We start from the raw sequence: 27,951 nt of genomic DNA, 5'->3' as shown, positions 1-27,951 counted from the left end.
ATTTATTTCTTTTATTTTTTTTTTTCGAAAATTAATTTCACATGGTGCCATTTTTTTTCACACGTTTAATTTTTATTTTTGTTGTTGTTTCTTTATCAGAGCAGCGCCTTAAACGCATGCGCAACAGTGACAAAAAAGAAACAAATGATTAAAGAACGGAAACAGAAACTTATTCAATATTGAGAATCGCTTAGTCATCGCCGGCGCATGCATATTTATCCGTTTGTTGCTTTACTTTATTTTGTGTGTCCGTGTTTTATTTTTACTTTTTTTTTTTAATTTGAATTTTTGCTGTTTTGTGTGCTACGAATCGGACGCCCCCCCAGTATTTACCTGACATCATCTGCGCATCATCATCTTCATCTGCATCATCATAATTATAATCAGCAACATTGTAATCGGTATTTGCGGTTGACATCTTTGCGGGCTTCATTCAGAGCAAAATCGACCAAAACAAACACAAAAAAAAAAAACAAACAAGAAAAAAAAGAGAACAAAAAATAAACAAAACCAACAAACACAGAACGTTACGGGTAAGTACGCTAAGTGATTTTTATTATCATTATTATGGTTATTATTATTAGTATAGTATTTTTATCATTATTTTTATTATTTGGGTTTTTTTCTACATAAAAAAATCAAACTTGGAAAATACTTTATTTAATTTTATTTAACATTAAACAAAAAACACAAACTTCCGTTTCGATGGAAAAGTAAGAAAATTTCCAATTTTGTAAGGATGACTTTCTGTAATTTGTGGCATACAAAACAGCAAACAAAAATACAAAAATGTAGTTTTAAAAAGTTGAAAATAAAACTAGTGCATAGATTTTCTAGTTTAAACGATTTATGGCTGTAAAGATTACAATGCTATAAAATAATAGTTTTAAAAGTTAAGTACCAAATAAGCATTATTAAGGAGAATACTGCTAGATCCTTAAAAAACTAAAAATGACTAGTCTGAGAATAATTCAGTTAAGAATCATTGCTTGATAGTTAATCACAGTCGAAGTACAGCAACTATCCCTTTTTTGGGCTGAATGAAAGAGGGCAAAATGAAAAAAAAAAATTGTTTTTCAGTTGTTTCTCTTTGTGGTTTATTGTTGTTGGTTTCGGGCAAAACGGTAGCCATATATTAAGCTAATTTCCTGTGTGATCTCAGCCAGCACACACACACACACAAACACACACACACAGACAGATAAATATGTGTCTAAAAGAGAGCTGACAAAAACAAAAACAAAAAAAGTGCCACAAACAACTCCCAAAAATGGTCAAAATAAACGCGGCGCATGTTTTGGCCAGCAGCAGCAACAACAACATTTGAGGCAGCACAAATAAAAACAAATTAAATGATTTGTTATAACGTATTTTGTGGCTTGCAGTGCGTCAAAGCGTCTATCCGCCTGTCGCCCCCGACTCACCGTCACTGTCTCCTTGTCTCTTTCTCTCAATCTCTCTCTCTCTCTCTCTCTCTCTCTCTCTGTCTCTCTGTCTCTGTGTCTATCTCTTTTTCTGACGATCCGTGGCCATCCCGAGCAACGCCTGTGCAAAATTTATGGCCTGCATTTGTTGTACAACAACCATAACGAGCCAAAAGAGAGATACACACTGGCATAAGTAAGGAGTGCTCGAGTTGAGCGTGTGACCGACTTCAAGATACCCTGTACACGAAAACGGTCTACTGTTTGGCACACCGAACAAGCAAAAGCACGAAAAGCGCTCAGCACAGCTCTGTCCGCTGATCCAAGACATAATATCCAATAATCCATTGCAAATAGGGTATACAAAAAAAAAAAAAATAATAATAAAAATAAAAAATTGTAAACTGAAGAGAAGAAAAAAAAAAGATTCAAAACGACGTCGCCATAAAAAATACATTTTCGGCCCACATGCGATGGATTCAACGCGGAGTCGCTCGCCACTACAGATATTAAAATATATGCCTCGTGACGGCAACAGCAACAACAACAACAACATTAGCTCCACATATGCGAGTATCGTTTGGAGTTACGTGCGATCTGGACAGTGTAGACTTACCTTCCCCTCCCCCTACGTTCCTCGGCCCCACGGTCGTTTCGCGTTTTACGTTAAAAGTTTCAATTCATTCATAAAAATAAAAACTATGTGTGTGTGTGTGTGTCTCGAGTTGGGTGTGCGTGAGTGTGTGTGTGTGTGTAGTTGTCTGCTTCAATGAAACTACAACGCATGAATGAAAATAAATATGTGAATGAAGCTACAGCCAGATATAGGCGTCTCTCTCTCTCTCTCTCTCACTCTCTCTCTCTCTCTCTTTCTCTGTCTGTTGCCTGTTACTAGGTAGGCGTACAAATTGCTTTGGTCTCGTCTCCGCCTCGCACCCAAGTGAAATCTTTCTATGAACTGGCTTTTACCCCCCCTGCCTCCTGTCCCCTACACCACGCCCCCCCCCGCCTTACCAGCATCCTAAAATTTGCCATTTTGAAAACGATTTGGCCATATGGCTTAGATGCTTGCTTAGCAGATGGTTTGCAACAAAAACGCAGAGTAAAACGATTTGATGCAGCCAAGAATTTACATAACTAGAAAAGAGTTTTCAAAGATTCATGGCAACAAATTTCATATGTCAAATGATTTTAGTCACTCGAGAGCAAAAAACATACTTTAATTATCAAAAAAAAGATAGTTCACCATTAACAATAAGTATAAATGATCGTAGAGACAATAGTAAACTGTTCATATGGTTATCAAAGGTGTCTTTTCAAAGAAACAAACTCATTTTTAAAAAATCAATTACTTATTATTATCTTGAATGTGAAATCCTCTAAGATATTTTTATTGAATGAAATTGGCTCGATTTGTAGAGTCTTTGAAATATTTTATAACTTAAAAAAAAAAAGAAGAAAAAATCTGGAAAATACAAATGATGAATAGATAATGAAAGATGATGATAGATGAAAGATGTGATCGTATGGATCTCTAGAGAGTGCCTAATGTTGGATGTACGTACAAACATACATACATATGTATGTCTGTATTTATGTACATATGTATTTCCTGCTTTGCTTTTTTTTTGGGGTTTTTTTCTTCGTTTTGGTCGCATTATTTGCATACAATGACGAGATGAGCAAAATGATGATGGTAATGATGCTGATGATGATGATGATGATGATGATTATCATTATGATGAGATGATTTGATGATGTGATCGAGCAGCCAAACTAAATGTAAAGCGACAACAAAACGTGGCTAATAAATTAAGCAAAGCGTCAACAAAGCTGTTGACAAATGTCACTTTTGGAACGCCAACGCCGGCTATTGACAAAAACAAAATATATAAATATAAATAATAATAAATTTAATAAGTTTACTAAATTAGAAACACGTGTGTGTGTATATATGTGTGTGCCAGCTACTATAATGTAGGTGAGTCCCAATCGGACTAGAGTGAAATTGCCATTGGAGGAAAACGGCCTAAATGTGAGGAGAAACGATGTGAGATCATTCAGAGCGTGGGCCATCATCAAATGATTCACTTTAGAAATGTGCCGTGCGATTACAAATAAACCAGAGCAGTTAAAGACAAATCTCCCCATAATACATACAATATTCCAATATCCTTGTGACAGCTTCGCGAATGCGAAAAATGCAGTCGAAGGTATTCCGCAACTTCATCGTATTTCTATCACATTTAGAGGATTAGAAATGGCTTCGACTGGGGAGCGTAAGACACTCAGAAAACATTTGCGTTTTTCTCTCTTATTGAAGTAGTCGAATATATAATATATATAAATTTTGCTTAAATACTTTCCCATATTCTGCTCAAGTGTTGCCACACACCAACTTCTGGACCTATAAGGAAGTAACATGTGTTTGTGTGGCACGAACATCTGACAAGTTGTAAAGCTGAAAAGCTGAAAAGCTTCAATTGCCCAGCACTCGACTGCAGTTCATCAATCAGCGAAGCCAGACAACATCATTGATCAATGCTGAGCTGAGCTGAGCTGAGCTGAGCTGAGCTGGGCGGATGCAGTGGATTGCTAAATGCTGAATGGAGCATGGTATAGGTATAGGAATAGTTGTAGGTATAGCTATAGCTAGATATAGATATTGGCATATATACATATATTAAGTTAACGGTATATTTATAAGCATAGCTATAGTTGTATACAGAGTTATAGGTAAAGGTTTGGTATAGGTTTGCCTATAAGTATAAGTTGAGTATATATAGCTATATGTATGATATGCTATATAAATATAAGTGTATGTATAGTTAAAGGTATAAGGTATAAGAATAATAATAAGAATATTATTTATGAATATTATAAGTGATAGATATGAGTAAGAGTATAGGTATAGATAGGGGTATATATAGCTATAAGTAAGTTTATAGGGATTGCTATAGATTTAGTTAATAGTATGGGCATATAAAGCTATAACTATATTATAGGTATTGCAATAGGTTTGCCGCTGTCCAAATGAGAATTCTATCAATTGGCTGACATTTAATGGAGGGAACCGTCAAGTGTGATTGATTGATAATTAAAAGTGGCGCCCGCCAGCCGACGCACTGCAGCATAATGATCGGCGGCATTGCGTCGACTGGCGGCAGTCGACAGTCGACAGTCAACAGTCGACAGTCAACAGTCGACAGTCGACTTGGAGAGTGTCGGGGAGAGCGTGTCTGCCACTCTTGGGACAGAGTCTTAAGCATTTAACATATGATAATGTGGGGCCTTCTAATTTTGCGAGTTGCGCTTTCAAGTTTTGCCGCGATTGCGATAAAAACTGCCTCTTAAATCAGGATCAAACTGGAACTGGAGAACGGGAGAATGTCTGAATACTGAGAACAGAGATAAACTAGAACTGGTGACTGAACCAGCATTTTATTGTCACATTGGGTTTTTGCATTTGATTTGAATCTCATTTGAAACGGCGCCTGCTTCACAAAATCTATGTATTTTCATTAAATTCTTAGCCTGTGTTTTTTGCATTTCTCATCCAGCTTGTTGTCTTTCATTGACAACATGAAACTATATTTTACCAACTAACTAAGAAAACATTAATTTTATTCGCTCCCAAATGATAAACAAGAAGCTCAACAAATAGGCTTCAAATTTCAAAGGTAAATCTAGAAAAAATTATTTATTTTTTTTTTTTTTTAATTATTTATTAGCAATGTCGTAATATTTTTTGTTAATCCATAGATAGCAGGGATTATGTGTATACAATTTTCAATCCTTGGAAAATTCACAACACAAAGTATGTTTTAATGAAAAGTTACTCTTAAGAAACCGGCTCAAATTGAGATTGTATTAAAATTGCAATAAAATATTTATTATCTTCACTAGCTAATAGCTGTGAACTCTATGCTCCCAATTTGGATTCTTATAAGGAGGCCAGAGCATACCAAATTCGTTGTAGATTTTCCAACTCGTTTGGCTTTCGTATGTGAATTTTGGCACAGACAGAAATTTGTGTTTTGGGCACGTTTAGCGCTTGGCAAAAAAAAAAGTTGAAAGAAAAGATTTTTAATTTGTGTTTCCAGCTAATGAGCTTTATTTAATTTTATTGATGGAATTGCCAACATTTATCATAAATTACAAATCGCGATCGTGATAAGAGCGCCAGCAACAACACCAACTGGTTGTCGATAGTCTAGTCAAGTTCCCAGCTTCAAGCTCCCAGCTCCGATCTGTGATTTCCGATTCGCGATCTTCTCCAGTGGCTGCTGCGACGGCGATGGCTTCGTCATCTGTTCATCTGTTGAATAATTAAGTTGTCGTGTGTTGCTTTGATAATGACACACAATGTTTTTGTTGCTGTTGTTGCTTTTTTGTGTTTTTGTGTGCTTTGTCTTTGAAGCGCCGCACTCAAATTATTTGCTTAATTTTATTGCCCGTTTTTTGGCTACAAATTTTTCTCTTAGCCATTGTCTCCATGGGCAGTGCCCAAAAAAAAAAAACAAAAACACACACATATATATATCACACAGCATCCCATTCTCCCCGCATCCAGCCCCTTGCCCAGCTTCAGCTTTATTGGCGAGCGTTTGCTAAAAAGCTAAAAGCAAATCAGCTTTTATTTATTATCTGGTATCTAGTAGTATTCCCCTCCACCCTCCCCCTACGCATTTTTTTTGGCTGCTTTTGTATAAATTTATGCCATATTTGTGGTCTGGCTTGTTGATTGTCTTTGCATCAATTATATCCTGTGGCATGTGTGAATGCCTTCGACTTGACAGCCAATCAAAACAAAATGTATCAAAAACAAGATGCTTTCAATTGAAATTCGATCTTAATACATTTTGGCGGCAATTGTCGCCAATGGTTTTTTTTTTTAAATCTAATTTTGAGGGAGCTTAATTGGATATTCCAAGTGCAAAAAGACTTGATTAAATGTAAATTTTTTATTCATATTTAAGTAGAGAGACTATAAGGCAAAGTTGTATAAAATGTATGTAGAATATAAATATATTATTGAATATTAAATTATTAAGTAAACAACTTATAAGCAATGAAGCCTAAAGATAGAAATATTAAATGTATATACAATTTATTCAATCAATGCAATTATAAATAAATTAAGTATATAGCTTATTACCTTAAAGTTCGTAAGCATCCAAGGCGTGACAAACTTTCTTGCGGAACACTTAATACTAAATTAGTTTCGGCTAATCATCCTGTGGAAACCACTTACAATTTTTAATCAAACTAAAATCAAGTTTGATTCAGCCTTCGGATTGAAAAATATCTTAAGCAAATGTGTCACTCATCGCCTGAAATCATGTATTCGTATAAGCCAGGTAATATTTGGGCAAAGCAACAAAATGAAGACCACAATAAATAATATCGTCCAGCAGCAAGCCCAGGGTTAGATAAAACAGCGCATCTCGACTGCGAAGCTAACCATTAATGCTTCATCAAAATGTTGTTAGTTTTAATTTATATTAAATTCTGATTCCTATCAAGTATAATGTAATATATATATGATGGTAATAAAGCCTTTAGTAGTGTGTAGAAAATCGGCTTAAAATGAGAATCGTCCCGAAAACTTTACAAATCTTCTGTTTTTTATAAGTAATTTCTAAATATACGAAATAAACTTTCTTAAAATTAAAAAGGCTTTTTCCTTATCATTTTTCCTTTTTTTTTTTAAATTAAATTCTGAAATTCAGAAAAAATTCCGAGTTGAGCTGTTGTCTTTTTTTGGGGAGCACGTAGAATCGTAAATCGTTTTCAAAGTATTCATTCTGAATGATATGGCGAGTTATCTTTAGCGCGAACCATAAGGCAAAGGTCAACAATGAGTAGGCAATTTTTAATTCGTTTTGAAACTGAAACTTTTGAAATATTATTTTAAACAATCAAAAAAAATATTGTTTTATTTTTTTTTGCAGCTGGGCACGCAGTTGGACCCGGCCTGGATTGGGTTTTGGGGGCGTGCATAGAATGCAATTGCTGCCATGTGCCCGCTAATTGCCAAGCTGCTAAAACGCATGGACAACGGCTAAAAAGAGCCCCAATCAAAAGCTACACAGAGAGGGAGAGATTGAGTGAGAGAGAGAGAGAGAAGAGAGAGTGAGAAGAGAGAGTGAGAACCAGTTCAGTGAGAATTCTTGTACTTAAGAAGCCAGAGTATGAAGCAACTTTATCTGAGCACCTTGCTCTGCCTGTGGTTCCACTCCAGTGGCTCCAGTGGCGATAGTCTCTATGGCCTGCACACGGATGAGCTGGTAGCGGGCGAAGGACAGCTGGTTGTGCCGCGGCGTGTACACATTGATGGCGCCTTCATGACGCACACGCTCCATTACGCCCACCAGCAAGATCATCGACGGCAGCGCCGCAGCGCTGTGGCACAGCCCGAGCTGGAGCCGGAGCTGCATATCGAACTGCCGCTGCGCGACGAGACGCTGCATCTGGAGCTGACGTAAGCTGACTTACATGCCCCAGGTTGTTATTGTTGTTGTCATAGAGAAATTATCCTTATGCAGGCCACAGAGCTATTTCCTGGCGCCGCATCTGATTGTAGAGCGACATCGACGGGATCTGAGAACCCGTGCGCCGCCGGCAGCGCATCAGCTGAATTGCCATTTTCATGGCAAGGTGCGCGGTCAACCCAGCGCCAATGTGGCCATATCAACCTGTTCCGGTCTGGTATGTACAAATGAAGTACTAACTTCACCACAAAAACATTTGAGAATTTTGTTAGCAAGTACTCGTATGACTGGCATTCGCTGCATATTTCCCAGAATTAGATAGATTTAAATTGATGTTTTCTTCACTTTCCATGCCTTAAGCCATTTCAAGTTTGTTGCCTAAGTCATTTGTCTGCGCGCAAGTTTGTTGCCTAAGTCTTTGCTTTTCAAATTCGCTTTGATTGTACTATTTGTTTTTTTTTTCTGTTGCCTCAGGTGGGTCACATTAAGACGGCAAGCAATGAGTATTACATAGAGCCCTCCAAGCAACATGCGGCACATCCAACCAACGGTCATCCGCATGTTGTCTTCCAGCGCTCCTCGGTGAAGCCCAAGCAGAAGGTAAGCTGACAAAAAAAAATCAAAAAGGAAACAAGTCCGACAAAACGAAATCACTCGCTAATTTGCGACCATTTGCATTGGTGGCGGGTAGGCGGGACAGCATTGGCGTCGCCACAAGCACAAGCAGCGCAAGGAGCACCGTAACCATAATTACAGCTACAACCACATCCAGAGCCCAAGTCATGGCCAAAATGCAGTTAGCAATTGTGGGACAAGGGAGCCGCGACGTCGCATGGAGACACGTCTGGAGTGGCAGGCGCGTGGCAAATTTAAAATACAAGGCGGTCGCAAGGTGCGTCGCCATCGTCATCATTACCATAACCATAACCATCATCATCATCACCATCATCATCAACATTCACATTCACATCCTCATCCACATCCTCATTCACATCAACATCGTGGGTATTCGCATACGCATCCGCACACAAAATTCAAATACGATACACAAGTGGAGGCGGAGACGGAAACGGATACGCAGACGGTGGTGCATGGGGAACAGCATCGGAGCAGACGCTCAATTAGCAGCCCACGGCATGTGGAGACGCTTATTGTTGCGGACGCAACGATGTCCGCATTTCACAAGGATGTTGTCAGCTATCTGCTGACCATTATGAATATGGTGTCCGCCCTCTACAAGGATCCCAGCATTGGCAATGCCATCGAGATCGTTGTGGTGCGCATCATTGAGCTGCAGGAAAACGACACGGAGCCGGAGCTGAATCTAACGCAGAATGCCCAAAAGAATTTGGATCGTTTCTGCAGCTGGCAACACAAGCTCAACAAACTAAATGAGAATGATCCGCATCATCATGATGTGGCCATATTGATAACACGTAAAAATATTTGCGGCAACAATTGCATGTGAGTACTGAGAACCTCCCTTTCCAACTTGTTTCCACCTACAACCGGATTTCCCTTGTTGTTCTTGTTGTTCTTGTTGCAGGACGTTGGGCCTGGCCAATGTGGGTGGCATGTGCAAGCCAAAGCAATCGTGCAGCGTCAATGAGGACAACGGCATCATGCTCTCCCACACAATCACACACGAACTGGGCCACAAGTAAGTCAAATCAAATAACTTCCGTATCATAGACCTATTTGCATATACACAAGTTTAACATTCAGATTGCTGTTGAATCAAACATTTCTGATTTTCATCCTGTTTTGGCCAATTTTCCACATTCTTTTAGTTGCACTTAAAAATCTAGCAAACTATTTCAAAATGTTGGAAAATCAGTTGCAATATGTTTATATGATTACTTTAAAAAATAAATTTCATTGGTCAATGAGAGAAAATTCCATTAACAAGATTAATTTTTAAGTAATTAAAACTGGGTTTTCATTTAAAGAAAATTAAAAATCTTCATTGAGAAAGCGTTTTTCAAACCCCAGGAAATGGGCGAAAAATTGTTGTGTAAACATTTTAGTTTATCAACCGTCTTAAAAAGGTTTCTGAAAGATTTTTTTGTTATATATGTATATATATATTTATTGTGAAAATATATCTGTCTGTTTAGGGTACATATATGATCTATATGAAAATTATTTAAAATACTGCATGGCAATTTTGATTGGAAAATGTGGAACTAGATTGCATGAGCGAAAGTTGAATTTTTGTGCGATTATTTCTAAAACTCATTGAACGGAGACGAAAAACACCATCTAGTACATATTACATGTATGCCCCTTAGGCCCACATTTGCATACGGTCAACAGACAATCGCTGCTGTTGGCCAACATTGAAATGCACTTTCAGCCACTCACTCTAAGCCAGTGGCAACGGCAACAGCAACAGCAACAGCAACGGAACGGCAACGGCAACGGAACGACAACGGCAACGGCAACGACCAACGCAATGCAAATGCAAATGCAAATGCATCAATTGATCTCGGCCAGCCCAGAGATTTATGTGCAGCCCAATTCGTTTAATGAATGAACCAAAGCAACAACAACTTTAATAACAACATCAACTATAACAGCAACAAATTGAATGAATGGCTGCTTTAAGTGGACGCGACGGATGCTTTGACACCTGCGTGTGTTTTGACAATGATCGCCTGCGTTGCACGCCCACAGTCTAGTACAGTCGTCCCCTTCCAAACCCCTCCCACCTTCCCGCCGCGCTGCCTTCCTCTGGCGATATTCAAACTCAATTAGTCGCTGAACCACTGACACACACACACATATACACAAACTCACACACACACTTACTCGTAGCTAGAGATGGGCAATTAAATCAGAAACATTTCTGTTGATTGTTGGGACTGTTTATCAAAGTTTTTCGAAAATACGTCTGGATCTTTAATAATTGCTTTCTTCAATTTGGGTTATAATTCAATTGGCATCAGCGAGTGAAACTATAATAATGAAAACGTTATTTTTATCTGCATTATTTGGAAAAGTATCGTAAGCTTCAGTATAGAGAAATGCACACATCAAGTTTCCTTTCGATTTCGTAATCATATTAAGTCAAATACAAATATCAAAAATCAAATATGTGCATATATAATTTATAAAATATATCATACATATTTTAAGCTCAACCATACCAAACCATAGGCGACATTTTCGAGCTGAAAATTCCTGAAATTCCTGAATGTTTTTAATTTGTTTTCACATTAATTTCTATTTCTATATTCTATCTTACAAATAAAATGTAGCGTTTAATGTGCTTGCTATGTTTAGCTATAGCTTATGTCAAATTACTGCCTTTTGGTCCATCCCTAAAGACTGAGAGAGGGCGAAGGAGACAGAGCGAGGCACGTAGCAATTTGGTAGCACAGGCAGTTGTCCGGTTTCGTAGGCTTATCTCGTTTCGTGTTCGTGCCAAGTGGATTTTTGTAAAACGCCTTATAAGCGCAGGCAAGTGCCCGTCAGTCTGGTGTGTTCCGATTGACTCAACCAGCCAGCCAGTCAGCCAGCCAGACAGACAGACAGATAGACAGAAAACAACAGTCACTCAGGCATCGAGCTCAATCTTCATTATACCCTGTATTTAGTTAAACGGTTGCAGTACTGTACCTTTGCATACGCTTATATTCTCGTTCAATAATCATATAAAGTTCCTTATAAGCTCCGATCTTATATATTGAAAAATAACTTCAAGTTGGCATACTCAGAAAAAAGTACTCTAAAATGTAGAATTGTTAAATATTAAGATATTATATTTCTAAATTATTTCTTAATTTAAGGGTAGATTTTTTTTAAATTTTAAACAATTTTTTAAATTTCAAAATTTATATAAAATCATTTTGGCTAGTGTTTAAATGCATATAATATAATTTCAAATTTTTACGACAATTCGAAATCGGAATCGGTTCCAAGTGTAAATGTTTCTGAATTTTACAAATGATTATTTTTCTTCTTTTTAGAAATGAATTTCATAATAGAAAACATTTTTACTAGAAAAAAGTCTTTGTAAATTTTATATTTTGTTTCATATATTTAGAATTTAAACATCTAAACACCAGAGATTTTTTTTTTATTATTGTTTTCAGGCGATTTTCCCAATTTCAGGTTGACTTTTTTCTAGATGAATGTCATAAGATTGTTGTTAGTTTTGAATTTGTAATACTTACTTCACTTTTCACAATAACACTGTTTAATTAAAGAGCATATTTGAGGTGTTATACCAAAGGATTACATTAGAGAAACATAAATTAATATATACGGATTATTTAGCAGTTGTTCGTAGAGCTAAATAACTTTTCTTTTCCTTTTTAATTTTGGGATGGATGGACGGGCTGGCTAGTTTAGACTTAATCAAAGGGCATCTCACAAGTCGAGGACCCTCAACGCGATCAACTTGTGACTCGTTTGTTGTTGTGCAATTTACGCTTGATTGTCGCTGGGTCGCCCGGTCATCGTCAGGTGGCAGCCACTGGCTAACGATATGCTTATTTTCTGTCTGTGCCTCCATCTGTATCTATATCTCTAAGTGTGTATGTGTGTGTGTGTGTGTGTTTGTTTTTGTTATTATTTTGTTGTTGTGCTGATTTAAGCACTATTCTAATAATCAGGTTTTTGACTTGCTCGCAGTCTAGTCGCGGAGTGTGGCATAAATTGCTTGACGTTGTTTTTATTTTCGTTTCTTGAAGACAATGCGAATAATAAATCTCGGCAGATTTTATATGTGATGGTACGGGGAACAATGATAGGAGGGGGTTGGGGCCCCCAACTGCAATTGCAACAAAGTTGATCGAGTTTAACCCATGTGTGTGTCTCTCGAGTTACATAAGCCCCAATACGAATATGTCTACTGCTTCGATCGGGATACGTTTTATACGTAAATCTTCATTAAATAATATGTACGCTATTTCGAATCCCGTCGCTTCAGAGATCGATTGACAGTCAATTCCCTCTGCAGACGATTTCCGACGTGATTCGAAATATATCGGAGTGTAGCAAAATAAAAGACACATGACTGACCCCAGGTCAAGCGAATGACATATTTCAAATATATTAAGAGAGAACGCTGCAGTTTATAATGTAACCGACTGCGATATACTTTGATGCCATAAGTAATACCATCTGATAACAGGTGCCACAGAACAGGGTGGGTGTTTCCAAGAAATATCGGTCTTTGAAGGAGATTATTAGCAATCTGTCGTCAAAAAAACGTTGAAAGAGTTTCCTAGTAAACTTCCATCCAAGTTTGGTAACTGAAGCTCTTAAATTGCGGGAGATATATGCTTTTAATGAATTCAGGCAGTTTGCCATCAAGATTCGGTCAAAAATCAAACTGTTAGCTTGTAAGCACATTTGAGGGAGAATTAATAAATCTTTGATAAGATATTACATAATGAATGCAAATAAATTCTTTTTTATAGCTTTGGAATGTTCCATGATACGGCAAAAATAGGCTGCCATCCACGGGTGGGCCCCATAGTGCACATCATGACGCCGACCTTTGGAGCGGATACGCTGCAGGTTTGCTGGTCAAACTGCAGCCGGAAGTACATCACCCACTTTCTAGAGTAAGTGAATAACAAATACGAATTGTTTGCGAGACAATCAGCTACGATTTTATTGTGCTGCAGCCAGGGATTGGGTGAGTGTCTGGATGATCCGCCGACGCCGGCAAATGAATACAACTATCCGGAGGCGCTGCCTGGCGAGCGATACAATGCGAAGCGGCAGTGCCGCATGCAGTTTAATCTGACCACGGATAGCGATGTGGGTGCCTGTTCGGCACCACACGAATTCTGCTCGACGTTGTGGTGTCGCGTCAATGGCGAGTGTGTCACCAATATGCGACCGACGGCGCCGGGCACCGCGTGCGGCAAGAACAAGTGGTGCCAGAACGGCAAATGTGTTCGCATGGAGGAACTAACGCCCATCCATGGCGGTTGGGGCAATTGGAGCGAGTGGAGCGAATGCTCGCGCAGCTGCGGCGGCGGTGTATCCATACAGCAGCGCGAATGCGATTCACCCGTGCCAGCAAATGGTGGCGTCTTCTGCATTGGCGAACGCAAGCGCTACAAGATCTGCCGCAAGAAGCCATGTCCAGAGCACGAGCCCAGCTTCCGGGCACAGCAGTGTGCCCGCTACGACAATGTCAGCTATCAGGGTGCCACCTACAAGTGGCTGCCCTTCTTCGATAAGAGTAAGTGCAGCCAAGTGCCAAGTGCAATCCGGGCAAGAAACTCACATTAACTGAGCTAAGCTAGCCAAAAACAACGATAGTAAAACCAGCAAAATTCTAGCAACGGAATTGAGAGATCAAGGAAAATAGAGTATGTCAAGAAAGTGTTTTGACAAAGGAATAAATCTGTTTCTTACAACTTCGTTTGCAAAAAAAATGTATGATTTTTGTTCTCTTACAATTTTTAGTTTTCTCCTAAAACTAGTTAAGAAAATATCTTTTTCATTTGAAAGCTTTAAATTAATATTAATCGTTCCATAAAATACCACGTTCTAATTTTGTATAAGTTATACTTTAATTTGGTATACAAAATTCTCGTAAACCACAGTGATTCAATTACTTTATTAGAATCAATTTTTATGTTGGAACCTTTGAGTTCATTAGGAGGGAAAGACTTGAGTACAGGGTATCTCCTCTTATTTGTTTTTTTTTGTTTATTGTTTTTGTCGTATGAAGAGATCTGATCTATAACTGTCAACTTTCTCTCTCTCTCTCTTTCCCTTTCTATCTGTTTCTGTTCCGCTTAGACAATCCGTGTCGACTGTTTTGCAGTGATGTGGATGACACGATAATTGCCAATTGGGGCGAAACTGTGCTCGATGGCACACCCTGTACGCTGGGCACCAACAACATGTGCATCGATGGCATCTGTAAGGTAAGAGTTCGATTCAGCAAATCACTTGGCTATTTGGCTGTTTGGCTGCATGTTTGCTCGACGCGATCAATTAAACAAGCGTTTCATTCAGAAAGTTGGTTGCGATTGGATCGTTGACTCGGACGTGCAGGACGATCGTTGCGGTGTCTGTGGCGGTACTGGTGATCAATGCAAGCCCATAAGGGAGACATACAGCGAACCCTTCAATGTCAGCGATGGCGTCTACGTGCAGATTGTCAGCATTCCGGCACGAGCACGCCACATTGTGATCGAGGAGTTGGCCAATTCGCCGCACTTTCTGGCCATTGGGCGTACGCAGGGCGAGAAATTCTATTTGAATGGCGACAGTCTGATCTCCATGCCCGGCGAATTTGAAATCGCCGGCGCCGAGAGCCTCTACGATCGGCTGGACGAGCAGGAGACCATCAAAATACCTCAGCCCATACAGCATTCCATAGCGTTATATGTAAGTCGATAATATTTTATATTTGTGTTGATCCCAGCAGATTTCATTCTGACTGACAAACTTGGTGTACAAAATCGGATATATATGAGATTGAGATAGCTGTACTTTCTGGTTGTTTTTCATCCGACTGGCTCCGATTTATATTAAAGGAAAAATAAATAATAAAAAAACATTCAGAATCTCATCGGCAAACAGCTGGAATTGTGTTACACGCATCATTTTAATTTCTCATTCAGTTGGTGGCTGAAATGGGCTTAAATTGTTTAACAAGTGGAAAATTGAAAAATATACGAGTTTATTTTGTTTATATTTAATCGAAATAAATATTCTTTATTCGCATTTGCAGGCGATCGTGCGCGGCAATGAGAGCAACACGGGCATCTCATATGAGTTCACGTTGCCCGCTTTTAAGGTGAGCGGTGGTCGGCAGCATCAGTGGCGCCTGAGCAACTGGACCGGCTGTTCCGTTAGCTGCGGCGGCGGCGTGCAGCATCGGGAGCCCATCTGTCTGGAGAATGGCAAGGGTAAGCTCACTCCCAATTCACAATCCCACCAATGGTAAAAAGTCGATTGAGGATTAATGATATATTCAACCATATTTTGCAGTGATTGCCGACAAACTGCCATGCTGGGCGCAGGCGAAGAACAAGCGTCCGTTGCGCCAGACACGCTCCTGTGCGGAGCAACAGTGCCCGGCGCACTGGTGGCCCGGTCCCTGGCAATTTTGTCCGCTCACCTGTCGGCAGCCGGGCGCTCCCCTGCCGCAGCGCCGTCGCTCCGTTGTCTGCCTCGATCAGCACGATGTTGTCGTCGCGGATGCCCAGTGCGGTCTGCTCACAAGGCCACCCGAGGCGGAGCCATGCGAGGCAACGTTGCCCGAGTGCCGGCTCAAGCTGTGAGGAAGTGAGCTCCAGTTACTGGACATCGAAAACGGAAACTATTTATTGCTACTAATTAAAATGAAAGCTAATTTAAGTGAGCAGCAAATAAAACACAGACAGGTTTACATATATATATATATATATATATACATTATAATAATTATTTAACAAGTTCGAATTATGCGTGTAGTTAGATCGATAGGCAATGTTATCGATCAATAATATTAAGTCGACGATTAAAATCGAGACGTCTGCAATTTAGTATTTAAAACCAGTGCAAAAAAATTTAACAACAAAGCAATATATATATATATATATATACAACAACATATATTTATATATATATACAATATTTTTTTCTTCCATGATATACTTAACTGTACTCACAACGACTCTTTGAATGTTATACTCAACATTTTATGCTCTCCATTTATAAATTATATAACTGCTTGTCCTATGTGAAGACAGAGGTCCATAAAATGCAAGTCCTCTAAGGAATGTAGAACTGTGTTATGCTCATCAGTTTTGTTTAATAAATAATCGATCTATTAGTAGTGTACGGATTGCCTTTTTGTTCGTTGTTCTCATTTCGTCACATATGAGGCATTTTTGTAGCTACTTCAAACTGTCAAGAATTATCATATATATATATATATATATATATATATATATATATATATATATATATATATATATATATATATGACTAAAGTCTAACTTGTCGAATATTTCAAAAAGGGCTCTTGCGACGCACATTGCTCTTTGTAGAGCTACTTATAAGCTTCGCCTGATTTTGGTTTGATAATATTCGAGAATATCCCAACGTTCTTTCAAAAATTAAAGTACATCGATTTAATAATCAGTATTTCAATACATTTTTATCTTTGATGATTCATTTTTAGATACATATATATATATGTATATAGTTAACAACGATTACGTAACTAATGCAATGCCGAGCATCACAGAATGCACTTAAATAAACTTGACAAAAAAAAAACAAAAAAAAATAATAATACTAGAAAACTAAGCCTAAAATATAGGCAACTTATGTTTGTTATGGAATGTGGGTGGTATTATCTATGATGAGATAAACAAGTAATAATAATAATATATAAAATGAATATAGATGAGTCAACTGGAGCTGCAACTGGAAGTAAGGAATAGTTGGTAAATCACATATGCATTCTCTTAGAAGCGCGTGTTGTCCGGCATTTTGCGAAAGTAAGCGATCTTATCCTTGGGCACACGATATCCGTGCATCCACCGGCTGCCCTTGCGCAGGGAGCCATCGATGCCGTCCTTCCATACGCCCTGCGGCAGGTAAACTGCAAACAAATATGAGTAAACATGTCAAATGGGATCCTTCTGATTTTTTTCAAATTACAAAAAAATAACCATATGAAAATCATTCAAGTTTAAAAAAGTGTGTGTTTTTTCCAACACGAATGAACGAAACTTTCTGCATAATTAAAAAAGAAAAACATTTCTTAATTTCCTCATGCATGCATGTGAAACTTATAACCAAAACAAGGATAACTGCAGGGGGTAGTTGGGACACATTGGGATACATCGCTGAGCTCAGACAGACAGACAGACAGACAGGCAGACAGACAGACAGACAGACAGGCAGACAGACAGACAGGCAGACAGACAGGCAGACAGACAGGCAGGCGGACACGGCTAGATCGGATCATCAGTTGATGACCAAGAATATATATATACTCTATGGGGTCAGGCAGAAATAACAAAAAACAAACGAAAGGCGAAAAAAGTTTCTCAACATTTCGTTTTGGATTAGATTGTACAGATAGCGCCGGGTGCGCCTGGTGGACTTACCTTCACGCTCTTCGCGACCCGCATCTAGAATTGGCGCAACAATGAGCTCCTCGCCGACAGAGAATTCATCGCTGACAATGAGACAGGCGGGATCATGGGGATCGAGCATCCAGAGCGGACGCACCAGAGGCAAGCCCTCGTTCATCGATGGACTTAGATATTTCTTGAGCAGCGCTATGACCACCGTCTGGCGCACCTCCTTCAGCTCTTGGGCAACACGAGTGACCAGCTCGCTGTGATACTCATCCGGCAGATGACTGAACTGCATCGCTGGCAGGAATGTGGCCAACTGTAGCCAGCGTATGAAGAGCTCTGCATCGGGCAGCGGTGGCTGTTCCAGTGAATAGAATGAAACCATTTTGGTGAGCGGACGCTCGAGCAGATAGTCGCCACCAATGGCGCCAGGCAGCACAAATGGATAACCAATGACGCCATAGTTGAGCACTGCGGCCAGCGTATCCCTCAATCCCTCCCACGTTGCGTTTGCCGGCGGTGTGCTCAGAAATGTTGGCGGCCTTGGCACAACGCTTGCCGTCGAAACGGCCATCAAACCGGCGCTCTCCAGGCTGCTGGTCAGCATGCGGGCGTACATGTCCGGATTGTCCAGCGGTTTGCGGCACTGATAGTAATGCGGTAGATTGTAACCGGTGCCCAGATCTAAATAGAAACTCTTCACACCATACTCATCCTTCAGACGCTGCAGTTTTTCCAGCAGCCACGGCACAGATGCATTATTGGTGATGTCCAAAACGCCGGCGCTGGAGCTGCTCTTATAGCGGGTCAGGGCGGGAATGCTGCGCTCCGAGTAGCGCTCATAGATGAGCAGCTTGCGTTCAACGGCATCCTTAAAGTTTGCACTATCCGTGCTGATGAACGGCTGAATGGTGAAGACGACCTTAAAGCCGCGCCGATGCAGCACATCGATGGTGTCCTTGAGCGTTGGAAAGCGTGCGCGATCCACTGTGAAATCGCCAATATTCTCCTGCCAGAACTCATTGATGACAATGTGGCCCAGACCGATGGCAATCGCATTCTCCGAGTAATCACAAATAATGGTCTCGTTGAGGGCATCCCGTTGCGCCTGATGTGGCATCTGCCACACTGGCTCCTCCAGCAACGAGTGCAGCTCCCCAATATCCTGCTCGGTCAGTCCATCCCAAAGGCTCTGCTGTGTCATTAGCATGTGCAAGCTGCGCATATCCTCCGTCGTGCATATCCGATAATCGAGCTGAGGCAACGGCGTCAAGCGATTGACAAATGTGAAATCATCGTTGGCTGCCCGCAGACAGAACTGGTTCTCTGTCCGATTGATGCTCAGCTGGAGCGGCGTACGCTCGCTAACCTGCATCGCAACGCCAATGGAGTTGATGAAATATCGCTTCACCCCATTACCAAACTGATGCACCTTGCTATCGCCGCTGGCATACGGCATAAAGTCAAAGTTGGCATAGCTGAGGGACCACTCCTGACCCTTGGTAATGCCACCGCCAAACCACAGTCCATTATCCCGCTTCAGCTCATAGCAATCTGTCGGCAGCAGGCCAGGAGTGAGGGCCTGCCACTGCAACGTATAGCACCGGAACACCTGTTTATCCTCGAAGTTCATGTGCAGGCGGGCGATTCCATTCCACTCGATGCAGACGCTGCCATCGCTGCGCCGATGATCCTCGAGGCAGTGGAAGGGCGCCGTATCGCTACCGAGTGTTACGCCCAAATGGCCAGATATCACCTCCTTGTCCTCGTGGCTCAATATGCGAAAGATGCGATCCTTTGAGTTGAACTTGATCTTCTGGAAATAGCTCTTGGTCAGCACCTGATGATGGTATGCAACGTACGCGTAGCCAATCTGCGACCAGAAATCTTAATTCGTTAAGTTCATTTCGATTGAATTGGTAAATTGCACAACTTGCCAGAAAGATGATGATGAAGAACATCAGGATCACAAAGATTTTTATCTTGTAGTCCTTCGTCTCGCGCTTCTTTTTGCGTATCATCTGTGGAAAGGCCTGTTAAAACAGGCACCTATTAATAAATGCACACAAACATTCTTTGGCTGCAGCTACTCTATTCCTACATATTCCAATAAACACTATATCAACTCCCATTTATAATGAATAATGATCTAGCTGTGTAAAAACTCTTTTGGTTTTTCTGTATCTTTCTGTACTTAATTAAACTTTTCCCCATCCAGTTTACGGCGCTTTCTTCCCTTTGCTCTAAATACCTTCATCACTTTTTGACTTTATTTTACCTGGCAATTTAATCAATCTTTTCTTTTCCCATATCTTCGATTATCATCTCTATTCTTCTATTATCCTTTTTTCTGTTTGTATTCCCCTTTTAATTTAATCATAATTTATTTTCTTCGTCACTTTTCTTTATCTTTTATTTCGCTTTTCTCTTCACTTTACTTTTTTTTTGGTAACAGTTTTCCTTTTTTAAGATTCCTCTGTTCTTTTACACTATTCTTAAACTTCTAATCAATCCTTCAATTTATTGGGTTCTCAGCTGCGATTTCCTTTCTTTTCTCAACCTATCCCTCTCTCTCTCTATCTCGATGCCTATCTCTCTCTTCCTCTCTCTCTATCCTCCCATTTATTGAGTTCGCAGTTCCTTTTTCTTTTCTTTTCTCAACATATCAGTCCATCCCACTCCCTCTCTCTCTCTTTATATATCTCCATCTCTCTCTCCCTCTATGTATCTATCTCTCTCACCTGCATCTTTTCACGCAACAGACTGGCCAAAGAGTTGACGCTGGTGATCGAGGCCTGATTGCTGGCCAAGCTGTGCGTGTCAAAATCGCTGGCCAACATCTCCTTGCTGTTGAGTCGCAGGGCGGGCAGCGGGGCAATTGAGGCGCGTCTCCGACTTCGAAAGCGATCCCTGTCACGATCAACAACAACAAATCAAGTTTAAGTTCGAGTGTCCTACATATTAACGAATGTACACAAAGCTATGTGATTGAATGTGACTCAATATTTACGACCGCTGATCGCTGATAGTGAATGTGACCAAGTTAATTTCACTTGTCACATTGTATTTATGGCTTCGATTATAAATTATTCGTTAACTTTTAGTTAAAAAAAAAAAAAAAACGAAAACAATTATTTTTTATGACGAATATGACAGGCTTTTGTCTATGCTCTTATCTTATTGCGAACTGTCTGAAATGTCTAGCGTCGCTAAATTATCAGTAAATCTGGAAATGTTGATAATGACAATGAAATACTATTGGCAATATAGAATTGCGTAAGTACAATAAATTAGTTTCGAACTTTTAGTTATTATAGATTGACTTATGTATATATATATGCACTTATACCAAAATTTACCAACAATTTAGATAAATGAATGACTTGCAACAGTTTTTTGTGGATTATATTATTGATGTCTTTAAATCTCTAGATATTATATTATATGAAAAGAAACATAGCTTTATTTTTCTAATACATACTTATATGAGTATATATAGTCTGTATTATATATATATTTTTAACAATGTCCGAAAGTACAACTCTATATACAAGAATAGAATTGTTTATGCATTCGTCTTAATGGCATTTGTTGTCAGGTGTCAGTTTCGCACACACTCTGATTAAGAGTTAGATTAGCGAGAATTAAGAGCCGCCTTTATCGCTGCTACTTATCTGGCCAAATTCGAAGGCCAAAAACACAATTCATTCAACGAGAAACTCGGTTGTGGATAGGAAGTAGGAAGGGTGATAGAGGTGACTTGTGTGGCGAATAGTGTGATCCATTTCATGAATTACCTTATCTGTCGTAAGTCGCGTAATTGATAAAAATACATAGTACATTATGATTGTTCTAATTCACATCAATTTATTTATATTTATACATAATATCGTATTAAATTTTGTGATTTCTGGCGAAAAGTACATTTTATATCGGCACGAAATAAGTAAAGTGCCTTTTAAGAGCTGGAGCTACTTGGACACACATTGAGATACATAAATACAAACATTATTTGAAATATATATGCAAGCCCAACCTGATTACCTGATCCAATATCTAATTGCTATATATAGCGTTGTAGCTGGCTGTGCGGCGAAACAGACTGACTTATTCGCGTTCGTGTTATCACGCCTAATCGCAACTATCAACTGAGCAGCTAGTGCGACTTTAAGATACAGATACACAGCTACAGTCATCAGCATCAGCATCAGCAGATTTACAAAAATGTCTTGAATTGCTCGCCTCTGCTGATTTTTATCTCTATATCTATATATATAAATATATATATATATATATATATATACATATATGTATTTATATACACTAATATATATACATATACTCATTCACTGCTGTTGCAATCAACAACGTTTTCATGAACAACAACTACAACAACTGTTCTCGTCGTCGTCGTCGTCGTCGTCGTCATGATTTGTGCCTTTTGATTTACTTATCATAAACTTGGGGTATTTGCTTGTGTCTCGTCTCAGCCCCCTGCTCCCATCTGCCATCTGCCGTCTGCCATCTGCCACCTACGCCATTACACACACAGAGATATTAATTCTATTTAACGGCAAAATTACTCATACACAGCCACACACGCTATGTTTTGCTTACGGTTGTCGACACACAACGAAAGCTTTACTTTTTGAGCTTTTGCACTTTCACCACCCTCCTCCGCGCACAAGTGCAGCGACTGCACAGCAAAAGCTCTCTGTGTGGATAACTTATTGTGCTTAAATGCGTGCAGTGAGTTTGTAGTGTAATGATTCCATACCCTGCCAATTAAACTATAATAATACCTGTTAAATGCTGGGTTTAGGGTATCTTGTAGTCGAGCTCACTCGACTATGGCATTCTTACTTGTTATAAATAATTTATTCAGTTAAGATTATATGTGCATTTGATGCCGTAACTGCATTTAACCCTTAAGTCTGCTATTCGATATTAAGAACTTAAACTGCTTCCTCTTAAAAATAAAAATATTTATTATTATGGAAATAAATTTGAGATTTTCAACAATAATTCTTTACAATCGATAAAACACATCGACATAGTTTTTATCGTATTTTTTTTTTAAAGGTTTTGAGAGCTATACAGTGCACATTTAATGTTTATGTATAAAGTGTATCGTGAAGTCGTGAAGCAATTAATTTAATGGACGCAGATTAGTTTTCTTTTAATTTATCGATAACTGCCTTCAATCTTCTTAATTCGAATCGTATTCTTAAGAAGGTTCTTAGGGCTACAGCTACCAAATTAATATGTATATAAACAGGGCATCGTGAAGTTAGACAAATATATTTAATTTATTTATACTTCCCCAGATTCTGACTGTCCTTTGTGTTTTATGCAAATTTTCTAAAATGCTACAGGTAGCGAATTTAATATGTTTGTTCTCGTACATCATTTAATTATCGTCCATTTGACAGCTCTCACATGTTTCACATTTAATTACAGCTTATCCCAATCATGTAAAATTAGCTCGACACGTTAATTTGGTAAAAAAAAATAACTGAAGTCATTTACAAGTTTATAAATAACAATATTCGTCAAAATCGAACAATGACTTTTGAGACAATCACTGCACACAGTTCGTTCCTTACTGAAACAGAACCTTCGTGTAATATCATTTTAAGTGCAAAGCCAACAATTTGGACTTGCTTTAGGAGCCGGAATGCTGAGAAAGGCACTTCCAGCATTCCCTTCGTTCCCTGTTCCGTTCCCCATTCACCATTCCGCATTCCCTAAGCCACTATTAAATGGCTGGCTGGCTGGCTGGCAAGTGACGTGTCGTTAATGTACTTCAACAATTGATCCAAATTAATTAACTTAATTGCTGGCAGACCTTTGACCTGCTATACTGCAACAACGATCACGTGCTGCGACACTGAGTTAAGTGGTGAGTGCCAGACACTCAAAAATTCACAGGGTATGCAATCTGTGTATGCTGTGTTTGATGCGAACCCGACACGAACCCCGTGCAAGGCTCAGATTTATTTGGCTTCATACAAAATGTAAGCATCTACTAAGAGTTTTTTGCTAAGAAATGCACTAAATATGTGTCCTCAAGTTACCAATAGTATGTTTGCCATTCTAATTCTAACTAAAATTGCTGGTAGGTATTTCAAAAATAATAATTAAAAGTAATATGGACTCTTTAACGTAAAAGTATCTATTAGGTTGCAGTTAGGTATATATATACATTCATAATTCCACTTTAAAGTTGACTTGGTTGATTCACTTAACTTGAACTTATTTACAGAATCTACACAGAAAAAAAAGAATACGAGCACTTCATGGCTTAGCTTCTGACAGCGTTCAGAGCTATGGCTTTTTAACACTGATATGCGAAATGATATTGAAAAAAACATATGCACTGAGATGATAGAAATAGAAAATACCACAACTAGTGGAAATATTTATGGAAATTGGTATGGCATGGGTTGGAAATGCATAACTCACTTGTAGACGGGTTTCTTGATATTTCCGAATTCATCGCTGCTGCTGTCATCGTCCTCCTGCTTGTGGTTCGAATCATTTGCATCACTGGGAGTTACCACAATCGTTGTGGGTGTGCCCACACTGGAGGCGGAGGCAATAAACTGTAAATATAATGTTATTTGCAACGACAATGCATGCATTTAATTAATTTCCAATTGGGTACGAAATAAGCGCAAACGCGGCGTATGCGCAATGTGTAATTTGTAATTTGCACTTTGCAAATGCGTATATATATTTTTATAAGAGGCGTATTTCGATTCCTGTCTGCCAGTGCGTGCAGCTGTAACTGGTTTTGGGCAGACCGTTAACCAATATTGATCAGTTCAAATCACAGCGATCGGCCCGAAACTCACACTCAAACTCCAACTCAAGCTCAAACTTCCACTCGCACTTGTACTTGTACTTAGTTAGTACCTGCCTTGACCTCAGTTAGCTGTTGTGCCTCGTCCTGTAGCGCTTCATGCTGCTCCAGCTTTGGCTGCACGCTGCTCGGTGTGGAGCTCATTGTCAGGAGCTGTGCGAGACAATTGCGGCCAAGTGTCGAACGCTAACAGATCTGAGATACGAGAATCCCAGAACTCGGTTCTCGACTGCTAACTTTGGCGGCTGCTTGATAATTGCTCGAATATTGTATTAAAAATGACGACGGCTTTGCTTGAATCCACTATCTGTGGGAGTGTACTCTCTCTATGTGTCAGTGTGTGTATATTGTTAGGTGTGTGTGTGTGTCTGTGTGTGTGTGTCTGTGTGTGTTTGTTTAATCGCTCGTCGCGCTTCAGAGCGATCACAAGTACTCGGTTCTGAGTGATTAATTACGACGCTTCGGCTTCGCATTTCTCACAATTTCATTGAGACTTTTGCGACGTCGCTCGTTCACATACATTTCTACATATTTGTATGCAAGTCGAGAGTGGCTCGATAAGTATAATAGTTAGAGTGAAATAGGGTGACTCAATGTAAATTGTCGTTCAATATACAATTGTTGCGTTCAAGCCTAAACAATCTTTAATCTTAAAATAATTGATATATCTTGCGTTCCAAAAATCAAATGGCGAATCTTTTTTCAAAAATTCTTAAGTGGAAAACATTAAATTAGAAATTGAAGCCCCAAAATTATAAGTTATAATCTCAAATCGAAAATGTCTTCGTAAAACGGAGATTGAAAATGAGAATTTAGGAAAAGGAAAAAAAAGCTCAAACTAAAATTATTCATTGTGAAACATTCGGTCTCAATCTAAGCATATATATGTTTTACTTGCGTCAATAATGTATTCTTAGTTATATATTGTTGACTATCTCAGTTTGTCATCGTATATTTTATGTATGTATTCCGGCGATTAGCATTCACACTATCTGCAAAACAGGTCAAATGTGTTTTAAAAGAATATTTGGAATTCAAATAATTCAAAATGCTTGTTATGGGATTTACTAAACATAATTTAAGAGTGATTTGAATAACCCCAATCTCGCTGCTTAGTCATTTAAAAGGCTAAAGAACATTTTGTTTAGTTTCTACATCGACACATTGTCGATACTTACTGAAACACTCTCGCTGCAAGCAAAAAGGCAACTGTCGAATGGAACTTTGATTTTGTTATGTGCCGGGAAATTGCTATGAACTCAGATCCATAAATTAATCAGTTCAGTGGGCTCTACACTAATTATGACCGACAAGTTTTACCATTTAATCTTAACAAGTTCCCATAAATTATGGTCTATCGATTTTCACTGCCACTCATAAATCAATTTGTCCCTCATTGATGGAGACGATTTGAGCCCCAAATTTGCTGTTAACATCTAAATCGAAATACCCAGCTCTCATCTAATTGGTTTTTACAATTATTTTACTCTTTTAATAAAACTTTTAGATTTCGCTCGCACTATTTTTATGAGCCTAGACTCATAAAATAACCCTTTGCCGATCCAGCAAATATTGGTCAGATTTAAGATTTTCTGTTTGCTTATAAATATAATCAGCTATTCAAATATCTATTGCAGTTTGCTTAGGCATAATATAAAATGAAAAAATCATTACATACTTTTAGGCTGAATCATTTTAGGAAAACGTGTCGAGTAATAAAATAATTTTAATAAATGTTCTCAAAAATGAAAGCATTATCTTTTGTGCCGAGCTATATTCCCAACTAATGTCCAACAATTTATTATAAATATATTATTATAATTTAAGTTGCTGTTATTTTTCGATCTCTGTCAAATCAATGTTTTATAACATTTCAATAGATCGATCAATGTTGTTTATACGAATTTTAAATTAAAATTGGTAAACAAACAAAATCTTCATTTGGTAGGTGAAAATTACTGGGCTGTCGTACAGCCTTTTAGATTCAACAGTCGCCGACTGACTATTTACAATTCACATTAATTATATTCAAAGTGTAAACACAAGCAATAAAATTGAAAAGGCAAACAAACAAAAATGACAGAGCTGAGAACAGCAATAATCATATTAGTATAGATCGAAGGTGTTAGCGTTGATGATGTCGTTGCGATGCTCAAATGCTATGTATTAAATGAGGTGAGTTTTTTTTTGTTTGCAATCGATACGATTTTGGCTGAAAACGCTTTTCACTTGTATAGGATTTTAATTAGCTGCTTTGTCAAATATTTGATGGATTTCAAGTAAAATATTAACTGAAATTTAACAAGCGGATAATTATCTCAGCACACACACAAACATTAGCAATGTAGAGATAGCAGCTCAACTAATGAGCATTTTATTGTTATTTATTTGGTTTTTGTGTGTGTGTTTTTTTGTTTGTTTTTTGCTTTTTTAGAGTGCAAAACTCGTTTCCGTTTCGACTTGAAATTGTGTCTTTAAAAATGCGAGAATTAAAATGCTACCTTTGCTACCCCTTCACCTTTCCATTTTTTGCTACTTACGCTCTCTTCGTGTAGCGCCTCCTGCGCCTGCATCTGATGCCGCAGGCGCAGCGCCTCCAAATCCAACGAATTGATACCCATCGGCAGCGATATGGAATTGCGTCTCAGGCCGTGACTAAAATGATCTCGATCCCGTTCTCTTTCTCCATCTTGTTGTGACACTGGCGGCGTAGCCGTATCTGAGTTGAGTGACGAAATTTCCAGCTCATCGGGCAGCTCTTTAACCACAAACAGATGTGGCAGCTCCATATTGCGACGCTGGCCCAGCGATGGCTTGCGTTGGCCTACAGACGCCAGTAGCTGAACCTGCTCCTCATCGACATGATGCAGGTGCTGGTCCTGATCCTGATCCAAGACCTCATCCGCATAGGGCAACGCCTGCGCCTGCCCATTGAGCGCCTGGGCAGCCAACAGCGGTGCCGGTGCCGACACTGGCACTGACGTCGGCGTCAGCTGTGGCATACTCTCGCCTGAAGCGCGACTTGTACTTATGATCGTTTGGATGGGTTTGCTTTGGTTTGATTTTGGTATTCATTAAGTAGTATTAACACACAGACAACTTGTGGTTAC

At 39.1% G+C, this 27,951-nt stretch overlaps 2 protein-coding genes across 5 annotated transcripts; one reads left to right on the top strand and one right to left on the bottom strand.

Moving 5' to 3' along the window:
• Positions 1-517: 517 nt before the first annotated feature.
• On the top strand, positions 518-16,270 carry LOC6564799 (A disintegrin and metalloproteinase with thrombospondin motifs 7). The gene is made up of 12 exons (XM_001991576.2): positions 518-533; positions 7,379-7,908; positions 7,973-8,135; positions 8,393-8,518; positions 8,610-9,382; positions 9,465-9,578; positions 13,348-13,494; positions 13,558-14,123; positions 14,690-14,817; positions 14,909-15,283; positions 15,630-15,807; positions 15,890-16,270. The coding sequence occupies exons 2-12, from the start codon at positions 7,619-7,621 to the stop codon at positions 16,180-16,182; spliced, it is 3,153 nt and encodes a 1,050-aa protein (XP_001991612.1). The 5' UTR covers positions 518-533; positions 7,379-7,618; the 3' UTR covers positions 16,183-16,270.
• A 736-nt stretch (positions 16,271-17,006) lies between these two features.
• Positions 17,007-27,948, bottom strand: LOC6564800 (myogenesis-regulating glycosidase). Of its 4 annotated transcripts, none has more exons than XM_032737891.2 (6): positions 27,382-27,948; positions 24,442-24,581; positions 20,718-20,886; positions 19,914-20,009; positions 18,004-19,849; positions 17,007-17,492 (listed from the first exon to the last, which is right to left on the bottom strand). In XM_032737891.2, the coding sequence occupies exons 1-6, from the start codon at positions 27,841-27,843 to the stop codon at positions 17,356-17,358; spliced, it is 2,850 nt and encodes a 949-aa protein (XP_032593782.1). In that variant the 5' UTR covers positions 27,844-27,948; the 3' UTR covers positions 17,007-17,355. The 4 variants fall into 4 exon arrangements, with proteins under 4 accessions (XP_032593782.1, XP_032593783.1, XP_032593784.1 ...); XM_032737892.2 differs by having other exon boundaries at positions 19,914-19,997; XM_032737893.2 differs by lacking the exon at positions 27,382-27,948 and adding an exon at positions 24,899-25,050.
• Positions 27,949-27,951: the final 3 nt, after the last annotated feature.

Source organism: Drosophila grimshawi, unplaced genomic scaffold (assembly GCF_018153295.1).
Source record: "Drosophila grimshawi isolate 15287-2541.00 unplaced genomic scaffold, ASM1815329v1 contig_848, whole genome shotgun sequence".
NCBI classification, from domain to species: Eukaryota; Metazoa; Arthropoda; class Insecta; order Diptera; family Drosophilidae; genus Drosophila; species Drosophila grimshawi.
This window is presented reverse-complemented; position numbering and strand designations above follow the sequence as displayed.